Genomic DNA, 26,135 nt, shown 5'->3' with positions numbered 1-26,135 from the left:
ATGACGCAATTTTACAAATGAAGACGTAAAAGCAGCAACACATAGCGACAAGAGGTAGTAGCGTCCGTAAGGTAGCGTCGTCAGTCCTTTCGGCGGTTGTCCCTGAAGGTGAATCAATCGACGATGGTCGATGAAAAATCGATACAACGATCGATCAAGATAATAGCTAAGCCTTTTTACAATCCTTGGTTGTTCGACATATATGAACGATAAATTAAAATAAACTAAATATTTATCGCCTGATGCCTGTGCAATTAATTAAAATTAAAATGTAATGAAGGGGAAAGAGATGAAAAACGAAAAGAAAGGAGAAAACAAAATGATAGGAGTGTTTACACGAAAAACACCGCTTAACAGCCATTATTAGTAGTTATAAGGGTTTGAAAAAAAGTTACATTTCTGGTAGATCGTTGTAGTTTTTTTTTATACAACAATTTTAGGATAAAAAATAAGTAATTTGAGCACAGCAAATTAGAGGAAGGAAAAGTAGTTTTGGTTTTTCCTCTTGTCCGATAACTTCAAAATATCTTTCAAAAATTATAAAACAATTCAAACACTTTTTTCCAAAATTAAAGATCCTATACCAATAACAAATAAATGTGACGTAATCTACAAGATCAACTGTTTAAACTGTCCGGCAATTTACATCGGTCTTACATCCCAAAATCTGGACAGGAGAGTAAAGCAACATATCTATGATTGCAAAAAACCTTAGCAAAATCCTACAGCACTCGCTACCCACCACTTTGAACACCAAAACAATTTCGACTTCAAAAATCCAAAAGTATTACACACAGAACAAAACAAACATAAACATAACTTTTTAGAAATAATTTATTAGAGGAGATAAACACAGCATCAATTACATAACAGAAAAATGTAAACCAAGTCGCAAAACAATGTTTCTAAATCCCAGGCCCTGAAGATTATCTCAATAAAGATCGAAACGTTGGCACGATAAAGAAAATGTTTTTCTGAAACCTACATCACACCAGACCGCATCTCACGATTTCTAAATAATTTTTTACAAAAATTTGTATTCAAGTGGTTTTCAGGACGGAAAAATAATAAGACTGTTCCATCACGCGTGCAAACTTGCGGGCCCTTGCGCAGTTGAATTTTGGCGTTCCGACACGTTGCGAACGCAAACACAAACTGTCAGCCTGTTGTTCCATCATGTTGTCAGACCAGGTTTGTGACTGGTTTTAGACCGTCAAAACAGAGGATATTACAAAGGCATTATCAGACATGCGCCCTCGCACTTATCAAATCGCAAAGTTCTTCCTAGACCCTAGATTTTTATGTGAAAGAACTATAAATATTACTTAAAACTATTGAAAATTATAAAATAACTTTCAATTAATTAAGGCTTTTAGTTGAGATAACAAATTCAGTGTCACGAGCGGGATTCGAACCCACGACCTTCGGCTTGATACGCCGCTACTCTACCACGTGAGCTGTCCTGACCTCGAGTGGTAGAGCAGCGGCGTATCTAGCCGCAGGTCTTGGGTTCGAATCCCGCTCGTGACACTGACTTTTTTACCTCAACAAAAAACCTTGATTAATTGAAAAATATTAATTGTTCAAGCGGAGCAATCATGCTTAAGAGGCAGAACACAAACATGAGGAAATGCATCCCTGTTAATGTGAGAATGGCCTTAACCCGAAATTACTTAGCTACTGGAAACAATTTTGAAGATTGAAAGTTCTCTGTCAACTTGTCGCCGGCAACTATCAGCGAAATTGAAAAGTGTGAAACTCGAATTGCTCAATAAAGTAGGGCTTCGTTCAGTCCTCTCGTCGCAAACATTATTTTGTCTTTGTTCGCGCCAAAAATCGCGAATTATAATTGTTTATTTGTTTCCGAAATGCCGCTAATCTAGAATTTATCCTAGCTCTGTTCCCTCCCCATAATCCGTTCCTGTTGCTGCCTAGTCCTGCTCTAGTCCTGTTCGCTTCCGTTTCGCTTCCGTCTCGCTTCCATACAGTCCACTATTAATTAGCCTCCAAGAGTGATTTTCTTTTAGTTTTCTTTCAGTTTTTCTCTTATTTTCAAAAAGCATTTTTTTTCTTTCGTTTTCTTAATTATCGCGTTCAAAATAACGCGAGTGTCTCCTCCCGCATCCTTAATGCGACACATCATACAGGGTTCGGACGGAGCCCCTAAGTTAATTAATAGACTAGGGTTCTGTTTTATCTTTGGCCAGAGTTATTGCAGGTTCTAGCTATTAAATGGCTCTCCTCCCTGGTTGTCGAGAAAATCCAGCCACAGTTAACAAGTTAGTATTTTAATTTATTTTGTACTTTATTTTATTTTGTATTTTTATTTTATTTAACCAAATTTTATTGCGACCGACCAGCGCGTGCAAAGTCTTGAATCGCGTTTCAAAGTCTTCAGACATTGTCTCAAAATCACTCGTATAATCTACAATAATCCGCACAAACATTGATAATAAAGATTGACAATATGCCCCTGGACGCTCAATAATATTGACAATAACCCCTCCACTTTTAAATATTGATGCTTCGAGATCAGAAAATATGGATTTCATTAATATCGCTCCAATATCGACGGTCAATACTGTTTTTTTCACATTACATGATCAATATTATTGTCAATATCATATTGTATTGTCAATATTATTTATCGAAAAGGGCTGCTTAACGCTTAATTTTTCACTATTAAATTCACTAGTTTTCGTGGTCCGCTTGACCAAATAATGTCTTTCAATTAATTAATCTGTATTTAAAGTATTAGTTGAGATAAAATGGTCAGTGTCATAAGCGGGATTCGAACCCACGACCTTTGGCTGCTCTACCACTTGAGCTATCGTGACTTCAATCCACTCGGACACTAACTTCCCATCTCAACCTCACCTTTTGCATTTTCCCTCCTTTTTGCTATTTTTCAAATGTCTTTTTTATCTCAACCAATACTAGAGAAATAGAGATTAATAATAAGAGAAAGACGTTATTTGGTTAAGCGGACCACGAAAATTAGTGAATTTAATAAGTTAAATAGAGTACATTTTCCCTAAAGCTCTCCGTGGACAAATATATTATACGACATTTGAAAAATAGCTAAAAGGAGTAAACATTCAAAAGGTGAGGTTGAGATGGAAAGTTGCTGTCAGAGTGGAACGAGGTCACGATAGCTCAAATGGTAGAGCGGGGGCATATCTAGCCCAAGATTGTGGGCTCGAATCGCGCTCGTGACACTGACTTTTTTTATCTCAACGAATATATTTCATAAATATCAATTAATTGAAAAAAGTTAATTGGCTAAGCGGACCACGAAAACTAATGAATTTAATAAGTTATAATGAAGTATATCTTCACTAAAGCTCTCCGGGGCCATTTAATTAGTCTCCGAGAATCAAATAGATTACACGACATTTGAAAAATAGCAAAAACGAGGGAAAATTTAAAAGGTGAGGTTAAGATGGAAAGTTGGTGTCCGAGTGGTTCGAGGTCACGATAGCTCAAGTGGTAGAGCAGCCGAAGTTCGTGGGTTCGAATCCCGCTTGTGACACTGACGTTTCTATCTCCAATAATATTTTTTATATAGATTAATCCATTTTTCTTTATTTCCACTAAAAACAAATCTAATTAAAATCTCAAATCCCACGTCCGTAATTCTATCTTGTCAAAAATATTTTCCCTTAGCATTTAAACAATAATCTATAAGACAATAAATAATTTGTTATAGGTTTCGTGGGTGAGACACAGAGACATACATTTGCTCACAGTCGGCCGTTACACATACACCTCTGACCAGAGGTTCGAAGCTATACACTCGCCCCACACCGAAGATTGGACTTTGAGGATCAAATATCCTCAGAGGAAGGACTCGGGGATCTACGAGTGCCAGATAAGCACGACGCCACCCGTCGGACATCCCGTCTACCTCAGTGTCGTAGGTGAGTACGAGGAAAATATTTATGTCCGTTTTGAACAATCCCAACATGTTTAAATTTACATAAATAAACACCAGGATAATAAAAGTTCTTAAAAAACATTTTTATTTATTTGCTTCGTGTTTCTGACGTATATTATAAATAAAGAAATGTTTTGAAATGTCTTCTGTCAAAATGTTAATTTAAATTCGGAAAAGTTAATTGAAATATAATACCAGTATTCATTTCAACGTCCCTTTATTAAATAAAATCGATACACTGTTTAACTGGATTTTGATAATAAAATTTAAATCAACACCCCATAGATTTTCCCAAATAGCGTTTGAACAATTAAAACGTAGACAATCTGTTAATCCCTACAATGTGGAAAGAGCTGTATTGTATATATTGTGCTGTCTTGTTCAGAAAGTGATAAAAATCTTCGGGAAAATTAAAAATTTAAAGTTAAAACTGTAACGCCTTGTTGAGACAGTATACTGGGAAAAGACAATATCTAGTTCAACTGAAAAGAATTTGACACCCTCCCCTGGTATCATTGTTGTAATGAAACGCACTCAGCTGAGAAATCCCATTCTACTTGGAAAAAGGGAAAAAGGGAACAAGACAAGTGAATGCCATTGACAGTGGAATCGCAAGTATCTTCTTTAGATCGCCAAATCTACTTAGCCAGCTTCTTACAAATACGGTCGGCTTGATTGTAAAATATACCTATAAAGAAATATAAAAATTGTTCACTGTTTTACTGGTACTACATGCACTTATTGTATTCTTTATCATTTTTTTCATTTCCACTTGTTAACAAAATCACTCGTGTTGTATTATTATTTAATTTTAGGCCGACAATCATCAAGTGGTCATCGCCGGCCCTCCGCGCTTTAAGCGAAAATTTTTCTTTCTTTTCACTTTGTCACCGGCTCTCTCATATTTTGTCTCCTGTTTGCTTATCTTGCTAACCTATCAAAAGTACCTAAGTCTATCCAATTATTATTTAGAGAACAAGGAAACATTAACACACAAAGATTTTCATTCACGCTTTCCACCTTCCCCGGAAACACCCTAGTTTCTTAGTTCAGTGCAATAGTCTCTATCCTTCTCCGTAGAAGTATCAGGTCATTAACTGTCGCCTCTCCAATTTGATTCGCTAAGTTTTTTCTTGTGTTAGGTTGAATCTGCATTGAGCAGTTGCTTCGCATTCGAAGATGGTATGGATGGCTATTTCCACCTCCTCATTACATAACCTGCAAATGGGATCATAATTGAATATGCCCATGTTGTGTAGATGTTTTCTCAGATACCAGGGACCAGTTAGTAGTCCTATCACTCCTCTGAGTTTAGCCTTTTCCAGTTGCAGCAGTGATTTTTCCAGTCTTGGTGAGGGTTGTTTCATCATAAATTTACTATGTCTAGCACCGCTAGAGTTTATCCACTTCTCCTTTTGTTTGAATGTTTGATTCCATTCTGCGATGGAGGATTCTATATTTGTATTTTTATCCCAAGTATAGGTACGGGGCCTATGTACGGTCTTGCAGATCCTCCTCTGGCCAGACTGTCTGCTTTCTCGTTACCCAAAATTCCCCTGTGCCCTGGCACCTGGTTGTTGTGTTTCTCCATGTTTTGGAGATTTTGGATGCATTCACTGACTAATTTTGATGTAATTCTTTTGCATGCTACTGCTTTAATGGCTGCTTGGCTATCTGATCTTACGAGGATTTTTTTGGCCAGTGTAACTTATTGTAAGATTTTCCAAGGCAAAAGCATTGATGGCATGTATTTCTGCTTGAAAGACCGAAGTGTACTTCCCTAATGAGTTTGATTGCTCATGTTTTGGGCTTGTTCAAAAAACGCTTGATCCGGTACCTTCGTTTGTTTTGGAGACATCTGTATACCACATCATTGTGTCCGATGCTTTCCTGTGTTCTTCCTCTCCTTTACATTGAGACTTTATAGGAAGTTGTGAAGTTTGTTTCCGGGATCATATAATCAGTACCCATTTCTAAGAATGGTTGTCTGATTTTGTAGATTATGGTTGTATGCCCGAATGGTTTCTTCTGTTTCTGCAGAGTTTCTAGTACACTTGTAGAGGTGTTCTCATTGCCCCTGTTTTACATTTGCTAGTCTTTCTATGCTGCCTAATGTTTAAGTAGCTGCTTTTTGTTGAGCTTTGGTCCACTACATGCGCTAATAATTTACATTCACACCAAAACACAACACACCACACATAACATGCAAAACGTAATCGCGTAGTACATAAATTTAAAAGCTTTTATAGCCCTGAGAAACTTAAACAGCGATCCCTACCCTCTGCTAAGCCTAATGCCACGAATAGTTCAGCAGGACTTGGCAGTCCATCCTGAACACTTCTAGTTCTCTACATTGTAATATATTCTCAACCTATCTTTCGGTAGATAATGGGCATCGGCGGGGTCTCTTTCCGGCCAGCAAGTGCCCATATGTAAGCTTATTTGAACCTATGCTTATTCTAGTAAGTATGGCTCTTTTACTTCTCTTCTCAGTGGGCCAGGGACCAATGTCAGTCTTTATCTGCCGTAATTTGGCCCAGAGATTTTCAATTTTTCTTTCACATTATTTGTCATTAATCTTCCTACATATGCTAGGCGGAGAGGATGGGGTGGTCTTCTTCGTTCCGGTTTTTCCTTAATGGCCTATTACTATTTTAAAACGTTTTCTTATCAAAATATTAAAAATTTCTTAACTAAGGTTTGGGTTTATAGCTAAAGAGATTTTATATAACTATATTTACCTAAAGTAAATACTATCTTGTTAGACTTTCTATATATATATATTTATTCCTTTCATGAATCCACTTGTCCAATCATCAGTATTCTTCATAAATCGATTTAGTTTAACTTATCGTAAAACCTTTCTTTCTCTTCATAAAACCCAACCGTCTCTGAGGTTATTCCGGTTGAATTGAACAGAAGTATAAAATGTTAGAAAATCTTCTTGAAAGAAAGTAGTGATTTTTTTTTCTAGATCCAAATAAGAATGCAAGGTGGATTTACCCTAGTCTCTATCTCATTTGTCTTCGAAAAATGATGACATGCTCAAGAATATGTTTTCTTGATTTGTTTTGAATATTGTTCTTTTGTTTGAGTTTTGAAGACAACTGAAATTCTTTCTAGCGTTTTTTTTATTAAAGATTATTCTTCGAAATCTTTTTCATTAAATTTGAAAAATTGTTTTAAAAAAGCGTGCCCTTTTCTAGCTAAAATATAGTTATTAATGATTATTCAGAAATCGTGAGATGCGGTCTAGTGTGATGTAAGTTTCAGAAAAATATTTTCTTTATCGTGCCAACGTTTCGATCTTTATTCAGATCATCTTCAGGGCCTGGGATTTACAAACATTGTTTAAATTTAACAAATGCATATAGGATGTGGAAAAAAGTGAATTTATACAATGCAAAAATGTAGTATTTTATATTCAATCAAAGTATTTCGACTCACTCAACGTGTTTGTTTTCTGTGTAATTGTGCCATTCTTGCTTGTCGGGTTGAGAGTGCCAGTGAGATATTGCGGTTTTATGTTTATAACTGGCACTCTCAACACAACACTCAAGAATGGCACAATTACACAGAAAACAAACACCTTGAGTGAGTAGAAATAATTTGATTGGATATAAAAAAATATATTTTTGCATTGCATAAATTGAAATAAACTTTTTTCCCTATTCTGTATCTATGTTATATCAGCTAAATTGAAACAATGTTTATAAATCCCAGGCCCTGAAGATGATCTCAATAAAGAACGAAACGTTGGCACGATAAAGAAAATGTTTTTCTTAAACACACATCACACCAGACCCCATCTCACGATTTCTGAATAAACATCGATTAACGGTCACTTATCACAACACACATAGTTATTAATAATTATTAAATATTTATTAATATATATTTTATTATAATATATATAATTACTAATAATTAATAGTTATTAATATAACAATTAATCTTGTAACTAATTTTAAAATTGTATAAACTAACCTAAAATATTTATGCTGAACCAATTTTAAAATGGTTTTACCAATATTTTATAAAACGTAATGAACCATGAATCGGCAAGAAAAGTGTGCCATTATATCGGTACACCAAGGAAGTACGCCATCATTTTTCCTTCAAATGAATTCTTTCTTTCGGCACAGCAACCCTTTTCAATTTTTAAATTTGAACATTTATTTTACTCATATTCTGAATTAAATCATAACCATTGAATTTCAAAATGATCCTTTTTTAGATCAAACTTAACTCTTTTTATATTCAAATTGACATTGTTTTACCATAAAATTAACCTATTGTAAATCCAAATATGCTTTTTCATTTCAAATGAACTTATTTGTACTTCAAACACATTTCAATTTTCAATATACCGTTTTTTAATTTAACTTTACTGAAATTGCTTAATTTCACATTTAAGTTCTTTCTATTTCAAAAACGTTTTTTAAACAGCAGACAAACATAGGAGATGGGATAACAATCTAAATTTAACATTCCTGTATTAAAAATATTAAACATCAGTAACTTGAGCTTGTACCCAAACATATGAAAATTGAGTACAACTAAAAAATTTCATCATCTATCATTTTAACGTAAAAAATATACACATAATTTAACATAAAATAAATGATTTTTTATTTAATTTGAGATTTCTTAAATAAAATATAATTTCGCCAAATTTTTAAAATTTAAATAACGTGTCTGGTGATTACACAGAAAACAAACACTTTTATTGAGTAGAAATACTATGAATATAAAAAATTTTTTTTTTTTGAATTGTATAAATTCACTTTTTTCAAAATCCTGCATGTATTTGTTAAATTTAAACAATTTTTGTAAATCCCTGGGCGTGAAGATGTTCTCAGTAAAGATCGAAACGTTGGCACGATAAAGAATTTTTTTTAATCTACGTCACAGGAGACTTCATTTCACGATTCCGAAAAATCTATTTAAATATTTTTTTTTGCTTTTATATTTGGTTTTATTTAAATTTAATTGTAGTTAATTTTAATATGGCCCCATTATTTAATATTAAAAACTAATGCTCAAGTATACAGGAATTTTACTTAGCATGCTTCATACCATAAAAGTATACAATACTTTAAAAAAGAGTTAATAAAAAGGTTAATGGTATGTTCAATAGGGCTACTTCACAGTTTGAAGTGTTGGATTGATATTAAAAGAGTTTAATTTGAATTTAAAAAGGGTTGTTTTGGATCTAAATTGGGCTAATTTGTTACGAAAAGGGGTTAATTTCATAGTTGAAAATTTTTTTTACGGAAAACATATACATGTTGATATCCTGAATAAATCGTTTTATCTATTTACTTTTTTATAATCATAAATGCCACCAATACATTTAATATAATATTTATTTTTTATAAACATTTATGTTAATCATAAAAATTAGTAAGAAAGGCAAAAATTTATGTTTTTCATTACAAAAATTGATCATGTCATTATGAATTTATTTTGATGCCAAAACAAGTTTAAGTTAGTAAGTGAAAAAAGATTACTTTTTATAAAAAAATGTTTTAAGTCATTGAGAATGTGACAATCTTCAATTCAAATTCTTGACCTCATTATGCTATTTTCTCTGTCTTAAATATACGCTTGTTTTTATGCAAAGGCACTTAAAAAATGGACAAAAGTAAATTCTCCTCAACCGATCATCCTAATGAACGACACTCTTTCTCTTCTTTCTCAAACGATCAGTCTTTTGCTAAGTGTCTACAACTTTCTTTCCCCGAGATGAATTTGCTTGCTGCTAAGATGACAAAACTCAATCTTTCATAAGATGACATCATAACAAGCCATCATTCATGTTTTTCTTTTTGTTCATTTTGGCACTGCTTTTCACAAAGCTGTTTTGTTATTAAAAAGGGAAGAAATTTAAGTTTGTAATATAAGGAAAAATTTAATGAGTTTATGTTTAAAAGCTTTAGTAATTATCTTTAAAAAATATATTTATTCTTGTAAAACAAAATAAATTTGTAAATAAAATAAAGTTGTAAAAACAAAAAACAATCAATATAAATTGTTAATCCTTGCAAAGAAAATGTTATTATAAAGCCTAGCCTGAATAAAACCTGCTTAATTCCTTTTTCGATATATGATCACGCAAAATGAAATCCCACAGATTCTATTCGCTTCTGCAAATACCAAACATACATGTACCTGGCTTTTAAGAGCCTTGAGGGTTTAGTAAGGATAAATTTTACATCTTTATTACAGGTAAACTGTACTTGTTAAATTAATTCGTCAATTCCATCGGGTTGTTAATAGTTTGAAATATTATTATAAAATTGCTTTTGGTATTTCGTATAAACAGATTATCAATAATAGTCAATCGCTAATTAAAAATTAAAAAATAGATAGTAATTACTAAAAATACATGATGTTTCACAAATGCAGATTGTACAATAAAATTATCAGTTCTTGTTATCTAGGGTCATAGTTCAGATGAACAGGTTGGTGTCACGAGCAGGATTCGAACCCGCGACTTTCGGCAAAACATCCCTTTTAAAATCCCGTTGTTGACACTAACTTTTTCATCTCAACAAAAACCTTAGATGCAAATAATTAATTGAATAATTATGATCGCTAAACAAATATGGATTAATTAGAAATGAAAGGAAAATGAATCGTTTAATTCCCATCGTACAGGCGGGTTTAACGTCCAACAACCAGTTAGATGCCACGAACGAAAAAGAATAACCACTTTAAATACTTTTTGTTAATTAATTTTAAATTAAATTTTAAAGGTATATGCCGAGATTCGAACCCAGAACCTCTAGCATGGATTGCCATGCCATTATTGAATCACTCGACCACCGCGGTCTAACGGCTGGCTAGGCTAAACTGCACGACTTGTAAGCGTTCCGGAAGTGTAGGTCTTCTGCGCCTATACAAGCGGAATTTTAATTATCACGAATTATTAAAAGTAATCAATCCTAAACGAATATAATTTTTTCATGTTGAAAAATTCATTAAAATTTTAATTGATGTAACACAAGCTTGAGGTTGAGTAACAATAGTTCAATTGGACGAACTCGTGAAAATCCTTATTTGTGCACTAAAAATTAATTTATTTTGGATTAATTAATTTTTAAACTTACAGTTAAACATTTTTTGCCATCTTCAAAGGTATGGAAGTTTATTAGTATCAAATTCAAAGTAAATTGATAGTACCTTTTTTTTTTGAAGGTGGGGGTTGTTTCTTAATGATTAACTATTCCAAGTGAAAGTTTAAGAACTGAATGTGGTGGGGCTGAAATAACCTAGCTGGTAGTACACAATTGAGATTATAGTTAATTAATACGGCTTTTGAAATTTTAATTATAATTAATTTTCAAAGGGTTTTCTAAGAACCCGAATAATTTTTTTCAAATCAGGGAAAGAAAAGTATCATTTCCTTCATCCTCCAGTTGAAAAATAAATTCTCTTTACCAGAACATCGAAATATTTATTAATACGTTAAAATGTTAACAAGTATAAATATCTATTCAAACAAATAAAAAAGTAAAAACGAGTTTAAACATGATAAGGATGTTTTATAAAATAAATAGTTTATGCAACAATTAAAGCCACAAACGATATATGATTTTGAAATTAACACCTCCTGTGCATTATATTTATTTTCCTACATGTGAAAAATAGACGGTATTTAAATAAAAAGATAAACAAACGTTTACAGGTGCAATAAAAGCAAATATAATTGTACAAATGTTTTGTCCATTATTGCTTTAGCCGACATTGCACTTTCACCACAAGTATGAGTGTTTTCGACAGGACGCCCTCTTAATAACGGAGGGGCGAGCGAGGGTGGGTTTCGATAGGTTTTTCTCGTAAGGCCATCGGGCAGGGGGTTGAATGGCGGCGACTTGCCTAAATAACTTACAGAATCACTTCCTTATGCAAACAACCTTTTCAACAACATACCCCGCCTCTTTCCGGCTCTCCTTAACGCTTTATACATTATGGTTGAAGAACATTTTGCACTGGGATCATAGCCCAAAAATTTATACAGGCCTGGTTTTAAACTGATAACTTTTTTCATCTGAATTCTTAAAACTTTGAAAACTTCAAAAAGCTCTCGTTGAAACTAGAGGTTCGTAGGTAAAAACCAAAACTACTCACTTGATTGCATAATAATTTTTATATTTTACAGGAAATTTAATTGTTTAAAATTAATAAAGTTTAAAAGACTATAATATGATGAAGTATATTCCGGAAGTAATGAAAAACAATACACACTACTTTATCGTATTTTTAATATGATTTACGGTACATATTTAAGAATTCCTTTTGAATTAGATTTTGTTTTAACAAACGTTATCAGGATTACTAAAGAATTTGATCATGAATTGTTTTACATACTGGCGTACTAATATCAATGAGTCATTCAGTAGTAAGTACCCTGGCGATCATTATTCAGAAATCGTGAAATACGGTCTGGTGTGATACAGGTTTCAGAAAAACATTTTCCTTGTCGTGCCAACGTTTCGATCTTTATTGAGATCAACTTCAGGGCTCGAAGTTTTTGTTTTCTGCGTAAGTGTGCCATTCTTGCTTGGCGTGATAGTACCTCTCAACAATGTTTATAAATCCCAGGCTCTGATGATGATCTCAATAGAGATCGAAACGTTCGCTCGAAAATGTTTTTCTGAAACCTACATGACACCAGACCGTATCTTCCGATTTCTGAATAATCATCGACTAACGGTTGCTAATCACCGCACATCCTGGAGATCGTTGATGCTTTTTTGCGTTTCTACAAAAACCACCTTCGCCTAATATTAGTGGATTTGTTTCACCCTAAGGTTTCGTTTGTTTCTTTTCCCGAAACTATAATAGTAAATACGAAAAAGAAACAGGTTTTCTCGCCAACAACAAGAATTTCTTGAAATAAGCTATAAATCTCTGTAAAAATAAAACAGGAACTTACAATACATGATATACTTTTCATGAATTGTCAGTTCCTGTTTTATCCGTACCCGAGTACGTATATTTTTACACACGGTCACAGAACTAACACTCGCTGGGATTAAGCCAGGAAGTTACGAGGCGTATAAAGCGACGTTATCGGGAGAGTTCAGAGAGCTCAAGCAATAGTTTTTTGACGAAGAATTTGGGGTGAAAATTTTGTAATCGGGAAACGATCATTTTCGATGCCAAATGAATGTTGAGGTCGCTGTGAATACTGAAGGCAATGACTTAGTAAGAATCTTTGACGATTTGTCTGAAGACTTTTGATTAGACGGATGCGCTGGATGTTGGAGGGCTTGGAGGAACTCCACAATTCTCCGTAGGTCCCAAGTTGTCGGAGTTAATTTTTGTAAGAGATTAGTTTAGTGTTGACGGTCAATAAGGATTTCGGTTCAAGCTGCGTACGTAGTGATGATGGTATTGGGATGTGTTGGTGGGTCAGGTATGATGAGACGAAGAATGCTCCTTGTGGGATCTCGGCTTGTATCCGTCACAAATAAAAAAATAAAAAATCTACACGACATGCAAGAATGACACAATTACACAGAAGACAAACACTTTGAGCCCTGAAGATGATCTCAATAAAGATCGAAACGTTGGCACCATAAAGAAAATGTTTTTCTGAACCCTACATCACACCAGACCGCATCTCACGATTTCTAAATAAATAAAAAATGTAACGTTTATAAGAAGTTCTATAAAACCATTAAAAAGTAAGTGCTTATATGATAACAGTGAATATATTGAATTTATTGTATTGTATAGTGTAAGAATGGATCAGGTTGCAAAAAGATAAACAGAAATTCATAAAATTTGACATTTGTATCATCGTATGGTTTAATTTAACTAAATAAAACGTTCTAGCTATTTTACGAGATTGGTTCGAAATTGCGAACCGATTTGTCTTTATTGTCCTTATCTCACACGTTTATCCGTCTGGAAATCTTCCCTGTATCTTTTCCTATATGGAGTGGAGGGTGGAGTATGAAAATGGTCCTTTTGGGGATTTGGCTCAGGTGTCCGCTCGACCCTGGGATTCCTTAAAAATACACGGAATCACTTCAACGTTTGTACTATTCAATATCCGGAAGGTTGTAGAATAAAATTGCCGCCGACCCCATCTCGTCCGAGTCCACAGAAAATTGGGACAGCGTTCAAAAAACATTCTAGTATTCCTGACTCAATTTAACATGCAATGTACAAGGATGAGATAGGCTTCGTCTCGATAACATTACAAAATAAAAGACAAAACCAATTGTTGACTTAATTCTTCAATGCCTTCTTCCACAAAACATTTCTTTATGTGTGTTTGTGTACTAGATACAAAGAGAATTCAATTGACCTGAAACCATTTATTAATAATACTCACATAGAGGAAGAAAGAGGGGGTAGAAGAAAACGAGAGAAAGTGTGAGATAGAAAGAGAAAGAGAAAATAAAAGATGTGAATTGAAAGTATTAGGTAAGAAAAAAGAAGGTTAGGCACATAAAAGGATATGAGTTATAAAAAAGTAATATTGAAAAAATGAGAAAAATATTCCATGAGTGCTGTTGAAAGAAAAAAGTGAGCAAGGATGTGTTACGAATGAATGAGTGAGACTGAGAGAAAGGATGTGAAAGTTACTAAGGAAAAAACAGATTTACTTACTTGGATGGATCAACTTTTACGTACGAAACTACAAAACATACAGAAACGACCATCCACTGGACCATCCGTGGGGGGGTACCGCCATCTTGGTCCGCAATACCCTTACACATTTCCTAATTCCTAGCCAATCATCTGTATCTCTGCAACAAACAGCCATTAACCTCTCCTCCTCGCCATTCAACTTCACAATTGCCGCAATCTACTGTCCTCCAAACCCGAACGTTTCCCAAAAACAATTCTCGACCTTTTTTCAATCCCTAGGCCCTCGCTTCCTATCTGGTGGCAACTACAACGCGAAGCACCAACAGTGGGGCTGCAGAGAGACGAATCCACGAGGTCGTGTCCTCTTTAATGTCCTCTCTTCCCTTCACCTCAACTACATCTCCCCTCCTGATCCTACCTATTGGCCCTCAGCCACTAATAAACGCCCAGACCTCCTTGATTTTTTCATCACCTACCAACACACTTCGCTCCACCACCACGCGTGCATCCTGAACGACTTATTCTCTGATCATAGTCCAGTCCTCCTAACTATAGGCACCTACCCAATCTCTATTGCACCCAGAGCAACACTACTAAATGGACCAATAGACTGGAACCTATTCAATGCACACGTAGACAACAATACAAATCTTAGTATATCTTTAGAGACGAACGACGACATCGACTTCGCCATAGAACAGTTAACATCTACTATAACAAACGCCATCAATCCCTCGAAGCTGCACAACTACGAACACACCTCTACACATAAACCTACCACTTTACATACGCCAACTGATCAATAAAAAAAGACATGCTCGCCAAGAATGGCAAAGGACCCGCTACCCTTCGGACAAACAAATACTGAACAGACTAACTCACCACCTAAACATAGAATTGAGAGCATGCCGTTCCGACAAATTCAGACAGTACACACAACAACTTACGTACGAAACTACAAAACATACAGAAACGACCATCCACTGGACCATCCGTGAGGCGGTACCGCCATCTTGGTCCGCAATACCCTTACACATTTCCTAATTCCTAGCCAATCATCTGTATCTCTGCAACACACACCCATTAACTGACGACAGAAAGTAAGTCGCTCTGGGTCGCGACTCGAAAAATCCTATCTTACCATAAAGTATCCTCCCCTCTTCGCCGACAATATGGATCTTGGTCCAAATCAGACGAGGAGAAAGCCAATTATTTTTCGGATCACCTTTCCACTGTCTTCACCTCACATGGCAATATCATAGACACCGATTATGTTCGACTGATCGAAGAATTCCTAAACTCTCCTTTCCCTTTATCTCTTTCCCTTAAACCGTTCTCTCCGTCAGATATCCAGTATGCTATACGCCAGCTCAAACCTTAAAAAAGATCCTGGATTTGACTTGCTAACTCCCCAAATCCTCAAACACCATCCAAAGAAATCCGTAATATTCATCACCTATATATTTAATTCAGTCCTACGCACAACCTATTTTCCTAATCTCTGGAAACATTCTGTCATCCGTATGATTCCTAAACCCAAAAAACACACACATTGTCCTTCTTCCTACAGACCCATTAGCCTAGGAAAAATCCTAAAACGGCTTATTTTAAAACGTATCCTCTCAATCCTTAATTCTAAAAAAGTTATCCCCGACCATCAATTGGATTTCGCGGCGGTCACTCAGCAGTTCATCAGTGCCACCGGGTTGTAGATGTTATTTCTGCCTCTCTTGAGTTGAAAACGTATTGTTCGGGGGCTTTTCTTGATGAGGCCCAGGCCTTCGATCGAGTTCGGCACCCGGGCTTGCTGTTTTCGCTCAAGGACATCCTTCCCTCAACCTTATCCTTGGAAGCTACCTCACTGACCGGTACTTCCGAGTCATTGAAGGATCGGTGTCTTCCCCAAACCACTTCCTCCTTTCTGGTTTGCCACAGGGCAGTGTTCTGGCGCCCGTATTGTACCAAATGTACACGGCAGACTTCCCATCCTATCCTCAAACAACCACTCTAACCTTTGCAGCCGATACAGCGATCCTTTCAAATATTTCTGATCCAGTCATTTCCACTAGGAACCTTCAAGAACACCTCACACTACTGGAATCATGGTGTAAAAAAAAGACTCAATTCAACCAAGAAAAATCTACCCACATAACCTTCCCCCTCCGCAAAAAGATCCCTCCTCCAGTCTTCAATCAAATACCCCTCCCAATTGCGGATAAGGTGGGCTACCTAGGACTATACATTGACAAACATCTGACGTGGAATCCCCACACACGACTGAAACGACAAGAAGTTATTAAACGTTACAGAGCATTTTCACTTCTTGACAGACGCTCTAACCTACCTCTCGTAAACAAAAGCCTACGTTATATCACCCTACTGAAGCCAATATGGACTTGTGGACTGGAAGTGTGGGGTTCAGCCAAACATTCCAATATCCTACGCATCCAAAGGACCCAATCCATCATCCTCAGAAAAATACTTAATGCTCCCTTTTATGTGTCCAACGACACTACCCATAAGGACCTAGATATTCCTTTAGTCAAAAATGTAATCCACTCCCGTTACCAAAAATTTTTCACAATCCTCCCAACCACTATAAATCCTCAAATTCAAATCCTCTCATCCCGACGAATTCCTTCCAACCCTCTTCGCCGACTAAAAAGACGATGGTCGCGGGATCTTCTATCCAGTGACAATTGAATAAAGAATACTTAGGAGTACTAACAGTGGGTTCTTACACTATTAGTAGATACTAAAATGCAGGTAGTTGTAATATACAATAAAAAGCAAAAAAAAAACTTACTAGGTTGAAGAAAGCAAGATGATTATTTCGAAAAAAAACAGTAGTAGGGATAATATAATATATGAATATCAAAAATATTATACAGAAAAAGAAAGAAACAATAAGAAGATTAAATACACACAAGAATAAAATATATAAAAAGTAAAATAACAAAAAGGACAAAAATATTTCATGAGTGCAGCTGAATGATAAAAGTGAGCAAGGATTTTGTTATGAATGGATGAGTGAAAGTGAGAGAAAGGTAGTGCAAGATACTAAGGAAAAAATAGAGATTTACAAACTTTGATGAAGAAAGTAAGGGGGTGAGTTTTATTTCCATAAAAAAAGCAGTAGTAGGGGTAATATAATATATCAATATCAAAAATATTATTATGAAAAAGAAAGAAATAATAATATGATTAAATACACTCAAGGATAAAAGATATAAAAAAGTAATATAACAAAAAGGACAAAAATATTTCATGAGTGCAGCTGAATGCTAAATCTGAGCAAAGATATTGTTACGAATGAATGAGTGAAAGTGACAGAAACGTAGTGCAAGCTACTAAGGAAAAAATAGAGATTTACAAACTTTGATAAAGAAGTAAGAGGATGAGTGATATTTCGATAAAAAAACAGAAGTAGGGGTAATATAATATATAAATACCAAAAGTATTACAAAGAAAAAGAATGAAATAATAAGAAGATTAAATACAATCAAGGATGAAATATATAAAAAAAGTAATATAACAAAAAGGACAAAAATATTTCATGAGTGCAGCTGAATGATAAAATTGAGCAAGGATTTTGTTACGAATGAATGAATGAAAGTGAGGGAAAGGTAGTGCAAGATACTAAGGAAAAATAGAGATTTACAAACTTGGATGAAGAAAGTAAGTGGATGAGTGTTATTTCGATTAAAAAAACAGAAGTAGGTGGTAATATAATATATAAATATCAAAAATATTTTAAAGGTAAAGAAAGAAATAATAATAAGATTAAATACACTCAAGGATAAAAGATATAAAAAAGTAATATAACAAAAATGACAAAAACATTTCATGAGTGCAGCTGAATGATAAAATTGAACAAGGATTTTGTTACGAATGAATGAGTGAAAGGGAGAGAAAGGTAATGCAAGATACTAAGGAAAAAATATAGATTTACAAACTTTGATAAAGAAAGTAAGAGGATGAGTGTTATTTCGATAAAAAACAGAAGTAGGGGTAATATAATATGTAAATATCAAATATATTATAAAGAAAAAGAAAGATAATATAATACATAAATATCAAAAATAATACGAATAAAAAAAATATATTAAATGAGTGCTGTTGAAAGAAACAAGTAAGGCTGATATGAAAGTTAGGTAAATAGGTATGTAGACAGATAAATATAGATAAATTTTTAGGTAAGTAGATCGGTAGGGATAAATAGATAGAAAGATAGAGAGCCATGCAGTTTTTAAAAAAAAAAGTATTTTCTTCATAAAACAAAAAAGAAAAAAAATACTTAGAGAATGAATGATAAAACATTTAGTAGGTATAAATGATGAGACAGATAAAAGAAAATGTTTCGAACAAATTTAGGAATGTTTTGTGGAGGAAATTTACTTAAATGGTCGAGTGGGTAGGAAATTGACTTAATTTAATTTAATTTTTTTGTTCGAATGAGAGAAATTGTGTTTAACAAAAAAAATAGGTATGTCCAAACTTGAGAAGAAATATGGCGTTGAGGAAACATTTGTACATTAAATAACAATATTTTCTTTAAAGTGGAATAATTATCTCAAGGATAAATTGAGAGTAAGATAAGATTAAAACGTGATGGTGTTGGAAAAGAAGAAGGGTATAAATAAAAAAATGTGACAGTGTAAGGCTGAAGGATTGATACCAGTGAGAATAATGGAATTATCGCTGTTTCAACGATACCGGTTTTTCTTCTAGTTAACAATTTTATAATTTTCCTTTCCCTCAAATCGGCACATTGCAGATCAAAGTCTGGAAAGCCAAGTCCAGCAGAAACAGAACACAATAAAATACATTTGCCAAGCACGTTTGTAGGATGAATAAAATTCCAAACGTGAGCCCTTCCGTGCATTGAAGGCCAACGCGATCATAGCGGCAAAAGAGAGGGTTGACACGGCCGATATTTATGGTATAATTTGTCGGCAGGTGGAATTCTCTCAGGTGCCTCCCTCTAAGAACTCCAATATCTGCCGACTACACCATTAATCCTCATATTCCCTCACGAACGTTAAGTCCAACCTTCAACTCAATGATCTATCAAACAACCCCCGCCTCCTCATTCATCATCCCAAACTTAACCCTCTCCACCGATGAAATCTTTCACACCGACAAATTGCTTTGTAAATCACAAAACAAAACACGTTCTTTGTTCTGGTCTAAAGTTACAAGATAATAAACTCTGACCTGGAAAATCAAAGTCAACTTTTCTCATAATGATTACGTGCCTACTTCATAATTTTATGAAAAATGGAAAAAACACAAATAACACATAAACTAATCAAAAATGTCTCAAAATTGTTTGAATTTGTTAAAATTAATTGTTTTTCAATTAAATTAATTTTTTAATTTCCGGACAAATTGTGTAATAACGTGTAAATAGTATTTAGTTACCGTTAATTAATAATTAATTGGAGATCGTGCGATGCGGTCTGGTGAGATGTAGGTTTTGTAATGACATTGAAGTGGGTGGAGCTAGGTAGGTTGACTCTGAGCACTAGGCGTGGTCAAAATTTCATGTAGCGTTGATTAAACATATTTACAATTTATTTAAATCACTCTTTTGCTCTCATTGTTCACATAGCATTTTGTTTTATATTATTTTTTTGGGCTTACTTACAAATGAGATTAAAATTAATTTTTTTTTATTGGCCTTATGATCTTTGCATATTAGCCATGACGAATTCTTATATATGTTGTTCAAATTGGGGGTTATCGGGAAAAAAGGGCCAGAGGCGACGGTGGGAATCGAACACACGACCGCGGCGTGAGAGTCTCTCATGCTAACCACTCGGCTACCGCGTTAGTTATCAACGTTTTTCTGATTATGTAACCGTTGCAATACCAAGGAAGTTCTGGGACAAATCATAACACATTATCTTTTTATATTCCTACGTTATATTGAAAAATTCACCATCCCGTATATGTATATATAGTATGTAATTGAATAGATATGAACTGATTTCTCTGGTATTCGCTTATTTTTATATCTCATAATCACAAGTACTTTCTTTTGAAGAAGTTACAAGTCGACTTTATTACATCAGACGTCAAAATATGAACAGGATCGTTGGGATCGAAGAAGATCTGAAGGGCGGGTTTTACCAGTTGAGGCACATCACTGTGGGATTTTACAGGGCTGTAAAACATCAGGATACTGTTGGGAAGGTAAAGATATAATTCGGATTTCTTGCAATTCGGGCGTAAAATTACTCGTAAAACGAAAATAAGTGAACTGGAGTAGGCTGGCGAATAAACTGGTAAGCAAATAGTTTTATCACCCCGGATTTACCGGTGGGGTTCTATTGGAAATACAATAAAAGCAAACCTTGTTGGAATTGGATATGCGACACTGAAACAATAGCAAAGTCGATGGTGGTTTGGTAATAAATAAGATAAATTTTCTAGTTAGGTCAAAAACATTTTAAAAAGTTTTATATTATTAGATAGAATTTGATTGCTAAGTAAGTATTATACCTTTAACTAATCCGACAGTAAACAACTAATTAGTAAATTTTAATTTTAATTAATTTTAAAACATCCCGGTCAACTTGTCTTCAATGGTTTTATTTGTCCGATTCGTTTCGACGTCTGTCATTCTGCCTAAAATCCCAACAAAGCAATGTGTTCAATTTTGGAGACAGGTTTGAAAAATTAGTTATTTTAATACTTATTTATTAAATAGAGTTAAATATTTCAAGTTTATATATTTATTGTGAGATTTTTGTAGAGGTCTTTGGCTGGCTAACTTGTTAAATTTTTATCATGTTTGATTGAGACTGCTAACCACTAATAATTATTTTTAGTCCTATTATAGCAGGTGTCGTGCGAATCTATTAAAAAATTGAAAAAATAACACAGACCAACCATAACAAACCACAAAGTAGAGTATATTTTTATTATTTTAGATTGCTTCGTCGTTAGACGTCTAGGTAAAGTGCTAAAAAATATTTAGAAGGATTAGAATCGATACGAAACAAATCAAATATGTATAGGGAAATTTTTGTAGAGGTCTTTGTCTAGTAGACTTCCTAAATTTTTGTCATGCTTCATTGAGACTGCTAGCAACTGAGTAGTTTTTAGTTGAGTAGTTTAGCAAATTTCTTTTTGTCCTAGGATACCTGGTGTCGTGTGACTCTTATAAAAAATTGAAAAATAACACAGACCAACTATAACAAACCACAAATTAGAGAATTTTTTTCTATTTTAGATTGCTTCGTCGTTAGAATCTAGCTAAAGTGCTAGAGAATATTTAAGACGATTCGCATCGACACCAAACAAAACAAACATTTATTGCGAGATTTTTGCAGAGGTCTTTGTCTGGTAAACTTCCTTTTTTGTCATGTTTCATTGAGACTGCTGACCACTGATAATTTTTTTATTCCTATGATACCTGGTGTCGTGTGAATCTTATGAAAAATTGAAAAATAACACAGACAACTATATTTTTTGTTTTAGAATGCTTCATCGTTAGAGATCTAGCAAAAGTGCTAGAGAATATTTCGGAAGATTCGAAACGCAGAATCTGAAAAAGAAACGACTTTGCTGTTTTGTTATCAATGCTCGTTTCGATGTCTTGCACTAAAAGCATTGATTTTTCGAAATAAAACTTACAGTTAGAAAAATTTCTCTACTTTCAAATACCATTTTGATATCGTTGAGTATTGATAAAACAATGTTTTTGGCTGCAAAACTCGATCTGCTTTTTTATTTTTTTTATTTTGCCTATTCATGCTATAATTCTTGCAAATTTGCCTCCCATTGTAAGAAAACAAACAGAATAATGGTGTAAAAATAAAAATTATGAATAAAAACCACCTAATAAATGAATAAAGGACTAATTACCATTTATACAAAGTTATTACCCTAAAGTTTGAATTTTTTTAGAGGTTTTAGGCAATCGGTTGATTTTATCATCAGTTTCTTGAAAAAAGCTATCATCACGTAGTTTGGTGTACTACAATAATAATTCTGGGCTTATATTATAATTTGTAATAAAAATACAGGTTTAACGTTCATTTCCAATAATAAAATAAATTGTGTTTGCCGGATAGAACATTTAAATTATATAATATTCAATTACCAGCTGAAATTTTCAATTTCACCGTTAGTTAACATTAAGTTGGTCTTAACCAAATTTTTATAAATAACAAAATATTTTCTATTTCATAAGGTTTTTCACTGATTAGTGCCGGGAATAAATAATATTTATAAACGCATAAATTTATGGTTATTTTTTCTTTGACACCATATCAACCCCCTCTGTCACATAAATTGCATCTTATCCCGCTAGTAGAAAAAAGAAAATCAGCTGAAAGGAGAGTTTCTATATAAGAAAACGTCTTCCCAGGGGCAACACTACGTAAACTAGCGAAATCCCTTCCCATAAGAATGGAAAAATCATACCCGGTGGAGACCAGACGCATAGATCTATAGGCGGAGAAGGCTACATAGTGCAGATAAGAGGACAACCTTTAAGTCCGGAACTGTCTGTAAAAAGACAGGCGTTTTATCTGACTCCCGGATCCGACCGTGCCGTCGCTTTCTGTGAAGAGACACCGGCATCGGACCAAAGCGAAATGTCAAACGCTTCCGGAGTGAAAATTGGCAATTTTTGGCCCATTTGGTTCAAGGGTTGACCCTTTATGTCAGTGGGGCTATTAATGTTTAGCATTTCTAAAGGGCGTTTCTCCATTCAGGGTCGGAACCCAAATGTCACACCTTTCCGAGAGTGGACTGATGTGTTTAATAAATTTCTCTCCCTTTGACAGAACCGCTTATATTAACGACACACTAATTAGATTTCAAATACCACATTTTAGATTCCTTGGGAAATACATTCTTCAAAACTCTTGAGACTCTAGTTAATAATAATCGATCATTTATTATATAAAAGTATAATATTCAAGCTATAAACAATAAAACAACAAACTATATTGGGTAAAATATAATGTAATTATTTTCTTTTGGCTAAGTCTTCCCAAGTTTTCGTTTTAACGAAAACATAACAAGACTTTAAAAATGAGAAAAACTTGTTAAGGGATTTCCGTTGAGCCTTGACATCGAGCTATCCGCACTACACACCTAATCCATATTGTTATTTGGCAACCCGGAATGTTACGTGCGGACGAAATTTGAAGAAAGTTCAAGTCATGCGAGACAAATTTCCCAGGCTGTCTGCTAAACCGCCCTCATCATAATTCCTGAGCTTCAACAAATGAACAACTTCGAGCCATTCCATGCCACTTTCGCCTTTCCGACAAACTTGCTCGTTGTTCGCTAACGAGATAGCACACTATGTAAGAACCGTTGAATACGTTTGAATCCTTCAGGAGAACAAAAAAATCGATATATGTATATATACATATATTTAGTAGATGGAATGAAGCAAAGAGAAAGCGTGGATGAGAGAGTGAAATACAAAAAAAGAAAGCATGATAGATAAAGAAAGACGTAGAAATAGGCAAATTAATCACAGATGCAAAGCGAAGATTCAGTTTGGCAATCGAGTCCGACCTACAGAGAACATAAAATGAAACAAAAAGCGAGGGATAAAAACAGAAAAAAATTAAAGAGAGAAGGAGATAAATGAGGGAGTTTAAGGGGAAAGAAAAGATAGAGAAAAATAATAAAAGTGAGAAAAAGTGATACGTAAGACAGAAAAGTACAAATATAAATACAATTGTTGATCGGATAAAAAAGAGCAAATACATGTACAAGAGAGCAAAAGAAAAAGAGAAAAACAATCAGAAACAGAAAAGTAATGAGAACCATACTGCAAAGACATAGAAAACCGTGAGTGAGGGAGAGAGAAGAAAAAGAGAGAGGAAGAGAGAGAGAGAGAGTGAGTGAGTGAGTGATAGAGAGAGAGAGAAAAAAACAGAGAGATCAAAAGAGTCAGTCAGCAAAAGAAACAGCCTAACAGAAGATTATAGAAAGTAGAAGAAGAAGAAAAATAACTTTATTCTGAGACTGGTGTCCCCTAAGAATAATTTACACAAAATAAATAAAGAAAGTTCCTTCTATGAAGCTAAAAGTAAAAAAAAGATACAAATCTTGACACAATTTATACCAATAAGGCAGGACAGAAGAAAAAATTACGAGAATATTAAACAAAAATAACAAAAGTTAACGTGAGGTCTCTGCTTGGAGTGAGAGGAGGTGATTATACAGGTTGGAAAGTACATAGATAGATAGACAAGAAAGGCGAGACAGAGAGAGAGAGAAAGAGAGAGAGTGAGAGAGAGAAAACAAAACAGAAAAATCAAAACAGTCAGTCAGCAAAAGAAACAGCCTAACAGATGATTATAAAAAGTAGATAGATAGATAAATAAGAAAGGAGAGAGAGAGAGAGAGAGAGAGAGAGAGAGAGAGAGAGAGAGAGACGGACAGACAAAGAAAGNGAGAGAGAGAGAGAGAGACAGAAAGAAGACAGCCTAACAAAACGAGGGAGTGAATGAAAGGTAGAAAGAGAAAGTGGGAAAGGGAGAGAGAGAGAGAGAGAGAGAGAGAGAGAGAGAGAGAGAGAGAGAGAGAGAGAGAGAGAGAGAGAGAGAGAGAGACAGACAGACAGACAGACAGTAAGATAGACAGACAGACAGAAAGAGAAAAATAAAAGGGAGAAATGACAACTGAGAAATAAATCTAATAATTGTCGATAATAAAAAAATTACTTCACTGAATTAGTTGGTAATTTTGTTATTATTTTTTCGTTCCTGCCTTATATTATGGAAACCTTTGATTGTTTTGTTTTCATGCAAATTGAAAAAGATTTGTCGTTTTTATGTTTAATCCAAGAAAGTTAAGAAAGAATGAAGTCGATCAATTATTCTACATTAATAAAAGATTTTGTTTGTATTATACAAATAAATAATTGACAAATATTTCATGCCCTGGTTTTGTACTAATTAAATTTAAGTGTATGATAGAAATATAAATTATTAATTATTAATTGACCTTTCTGGCAATAATTATCAGCATATTGATACGCTGAAGTGTTTATATTGATAATGAAACAATAATGCTACATGTCAATATAAATGCAATTAGTCTGCACACTGATTATCAATAATCACTTCACTTTTAAATTTAGTAACTAGAAAAAGTTTAAAATGATGTTTTCATTTATTTTTCATGTTTGCCCTCTGCATAAATCAACCATTTGGATTTCCTTCAGGAGATCAAGTGGTTAAGAAAATATGAATATTTTAAACGAAAACGTATAGTGGGTTGGCAAATGAGGATGAAGTAGATCAAAGGACACCCGCCGGCTATTAAACGATTGGTATTAGTTTCTGATGAGAGTTAACCGTTGACGAATGTGTAAATACAATGCTTACCAATTCAGGGCTTCCGAGTTAGCAAACAAACTGTACAAGACGTTTTATTGAAATTTAAGCCCTAATCAATGTTTTCCTAAGAGCCCGGCAACGGGGAAATTATTATAGCCTATGAATATTCGACGGAATCAAACAAAAGAAGGCTAGTTTGAAGTTTATTAGAAATTCAGATAAGAGTTGAGTTCTTGCGGATGTTTATAAATTCCAAACCATTC

General features: G+C 34.2%; 1 protein-coding gene across 1 annotated transcript in view; it reads left to right on the top strand.

Annotated features, from left to right (window-relative positions):
- The window catches only part of LOC106666554 (zwei Ig domain protein zig-8), a 658,162-nt gene that overhangs the window by 526,264 nt on the left and 105,763 nt on the right, over window positions 1-26,135 (top strand). The window contains exon 4 of the mRNA XM_014393829.2: window positions 3,710-3,920. Within this exon, the coding sequence (XP_014249315.1) occupies window positions 3,710-3,920 (211 nt within the window). The remainder of the gene's footprint in view (window positions 1-3,709; window positions 3,921-26,135) is intronic.

The sequence above is a fragment of the Cimex lectularius genome, unplaced genomic scaffold, assembly GCF_000648675.2.
Source record: "Cimex lectularius strain Harlan isolate CLEC.00 unplaced genomic scaffold, Clec_2.1 scaffold196, whole genome shotgun sequence".
In the NCBI taxonomy this organism is placed as follows: domain Eukaryota; kingdom Metazoa; phylum Arthropoda; class Insecta; order Hemiptera; family Cimicidae; genus Cimex; species Cimex lectularius.
The sequence above is the reverse complement of the archived record's forward strand: the minus strand, read 5'-3'. Positions and strand labels throughout refer to the sequence as shown.